Raw genomic sequence first — 1,969 nt, 5'->3', positions numbered from 1 at the left:
CATCTCCCACTGGCTGCCTGCCCTCGCTGTCTGGGCGGCCGCCATGTTGACCACCACCAGCCCCTCGCTGAACACCTGTCCCGAGTACACATCTGCGACAGTGAATCGGACATCCTGAGCGCCATCTTCTGCGGGCAGGTGGACGAAGTGCTTGAGGTAGGCCGCATACGTCCGAGTCTCGTTGCCGACTTCTGCCTGGTAGCATGCCCAGCAGGAGATCCGCTGCTGCTGGCGCCCATACTCAGCCCCGAAGTACTGCTCCTCGTCGAGTGCCTCGGCACGCAATAAGGAGCGGGCCTTGGGACAGTCAGGTGGTGTAGACATGAGAACCCTATCCAGGCGGTCCGTGTCCAGTTCGTAGCTCGCACTGGGACCCAATGTCCAGGAAGCCACATCCTCGAATGCCAGGGCATACCAGTGCACTAGGCTCGCCATGGCTGCCCGGACTTGTGCCACTCGTTCTGGACTCGGGTAGACCATGTGGCCTCGTCCAAGCAGGTAACCGTTGGCTCCTGGTTTATCAAACCAGGCAGCCTCGGTGTTCACTGCGCGCCGTGCCAACATCCTCTCAAGCTGCTGGTTGGTCGTGTGTTTGGCCCCGGTCCCGGGGTCTGCCTCGGTGAGCGACTCGGAGGCCCGCATCAGGCACAGCCACTGCGTGTAGTGCTTCTCGGGTGCCTGTGACACCATCCTTCCGCCTTGCGTCTTCATTTGCTGCATCATGCGTTCCACCGGCAGGTCAGAGTACAGCCAGCATACGCAGATATGCAGGTTGACCATGAACATGTAGCCCGGCACCTCCAACTCCTCCAGCCTGGTCGTGTAAGCTCTGAGCTTGCATGCAGCCGCCTTGGCTGCCACCAGGAACTGCTCACGGGTCTCATCGGGGGGCCGCGGCCAGAAGTAGTGCGTGACCGTGCTGCACAGGCTCCAACACAGGGCCCGCAAGGCCTTGGGCAGCACGTCCCCCTTGAAGATGTAGCTGGAGAACGTCTCAACGAAGTGCAGCCAGTCCTCCATGCGGTAGCTCTTGCTGCATGGGTGGAGGGGGGCAGTGTGGTGAGCAACCGTGTCACTAGAAGAAGTACATTACATAGGTAGAGTAGCAAACTCTCTGACAGACGAAGGTGTTTTTTCCAGGCAAGCCCCTGGTCATATTTGCTTTCTCGGCTATTAGCGAACCCCGTGTGTGGCCGGCTGCCCAGTGCTGGCCGTGCTCACCAGTACTGCATGATGCATTTGTACCGCCGCCCGAAGTCTGAAGTCACGACCAGGAACTGGCCGCAGGCCACGACCCGCTGGCGTGCTTCACGAGACATGACCAGCTTGGCATCTGGGTCTGCTGGCTTGATGTCTTTGAGCGACCTCAGCGTGTAGTCCACAAAGTCGCTGACCACTCCGAACAGCAGGGCATGGCCGGTGGAGACGGTGAAGAGGCACGACAGGTTGACGTACGGCAGGGCCGCAAAGGCAGTCAGGCCCTTGCACCCAGTCTGGAGCGCCGCCTCATCGAACTGCTTCTGCGTGATCTTGTGTGGAGTCCCAAGGTGGAGCATCCTGTACATCGCCTGCATGACACTGCCCGCGCTGACGAAATGCCGATGGGTCTTCTTGAGAGCCCGGGCGCCGACCTTCAGGCTCTTGCCTGCATTCCGCTTTACGAAGTGCTGGCTGACTGCTTGGGTGTAGCCACGGAAGCGCACGGTGGCCCCGCGCCCGACATTGGCCTCCGTGTGTGCCTCGAATAGGCACCACATGCAGCTGCCGACACGACTGTTCTGGTCTCGTAGCTGCTGGTGGGCCGGTTCTGTCGGTGGGAACGGCTGGAATAAAAGCCTGCCGCGGTCCAGGTGTTGGACGGGCGGCTCATGACTGCCATTTCAGGGGCTGGGGACAGCAGCTTGGTATGGAAGAGGGCAGCTCTGCCTTTTGGACACCTAAGTGTAAGCTCCAAGACCCTCTTATCCTG

General features: G+C 60.5%; 1 protein-coding gene across 1 annotated transcript in view; it reads right to left on the bottom strand.

Annotated features, from left to right (window-relative positions):
* VOLCADRAFT_108563 (uncharacterized protein) overlaps positions 1-1,757 on the bottom strand; it is a gene marked incomplete at both ends in the record, with an annotated part of 7,623 nt that extends 5,866 nt beyond the window's left edge. The window contains 2 exons of the mRNA XM_002959279.1: positions 11-1,033; positions 1,222-1,757. Coding sequence (XP_002959325.1) covers positions 11-1,033; positions 1,222-1,757 — 1,559 coding nt within the window. The remainder of the gene's footprint in view (positions 1-10; positions 1,034-1,221) is intronic.
* Between the last annotated feature and the right edge of the window lie 212 nt (positions 1,758-1,969).

This window comes from Volvox carteri (assembly GCF_000143455.1).
Source record: "Volvox carteri f. nagariensis unplaced genomic scaffold VOLCAscaffold_152, whole genome shotgun sequence".
Classification (NCBI taxonomy): domain Eukaryota; kingdom Viridiplantae; phylum Chlorophyta; class Chlorophyceae; order Chlamydomonadales; family Volvocaceae; genus Volvox; species Volvox carteri.
Note: the sequence above shows the minus strand (reverse complement) of the source record. Positions and strands in the feature narration are given on the sequence as shown.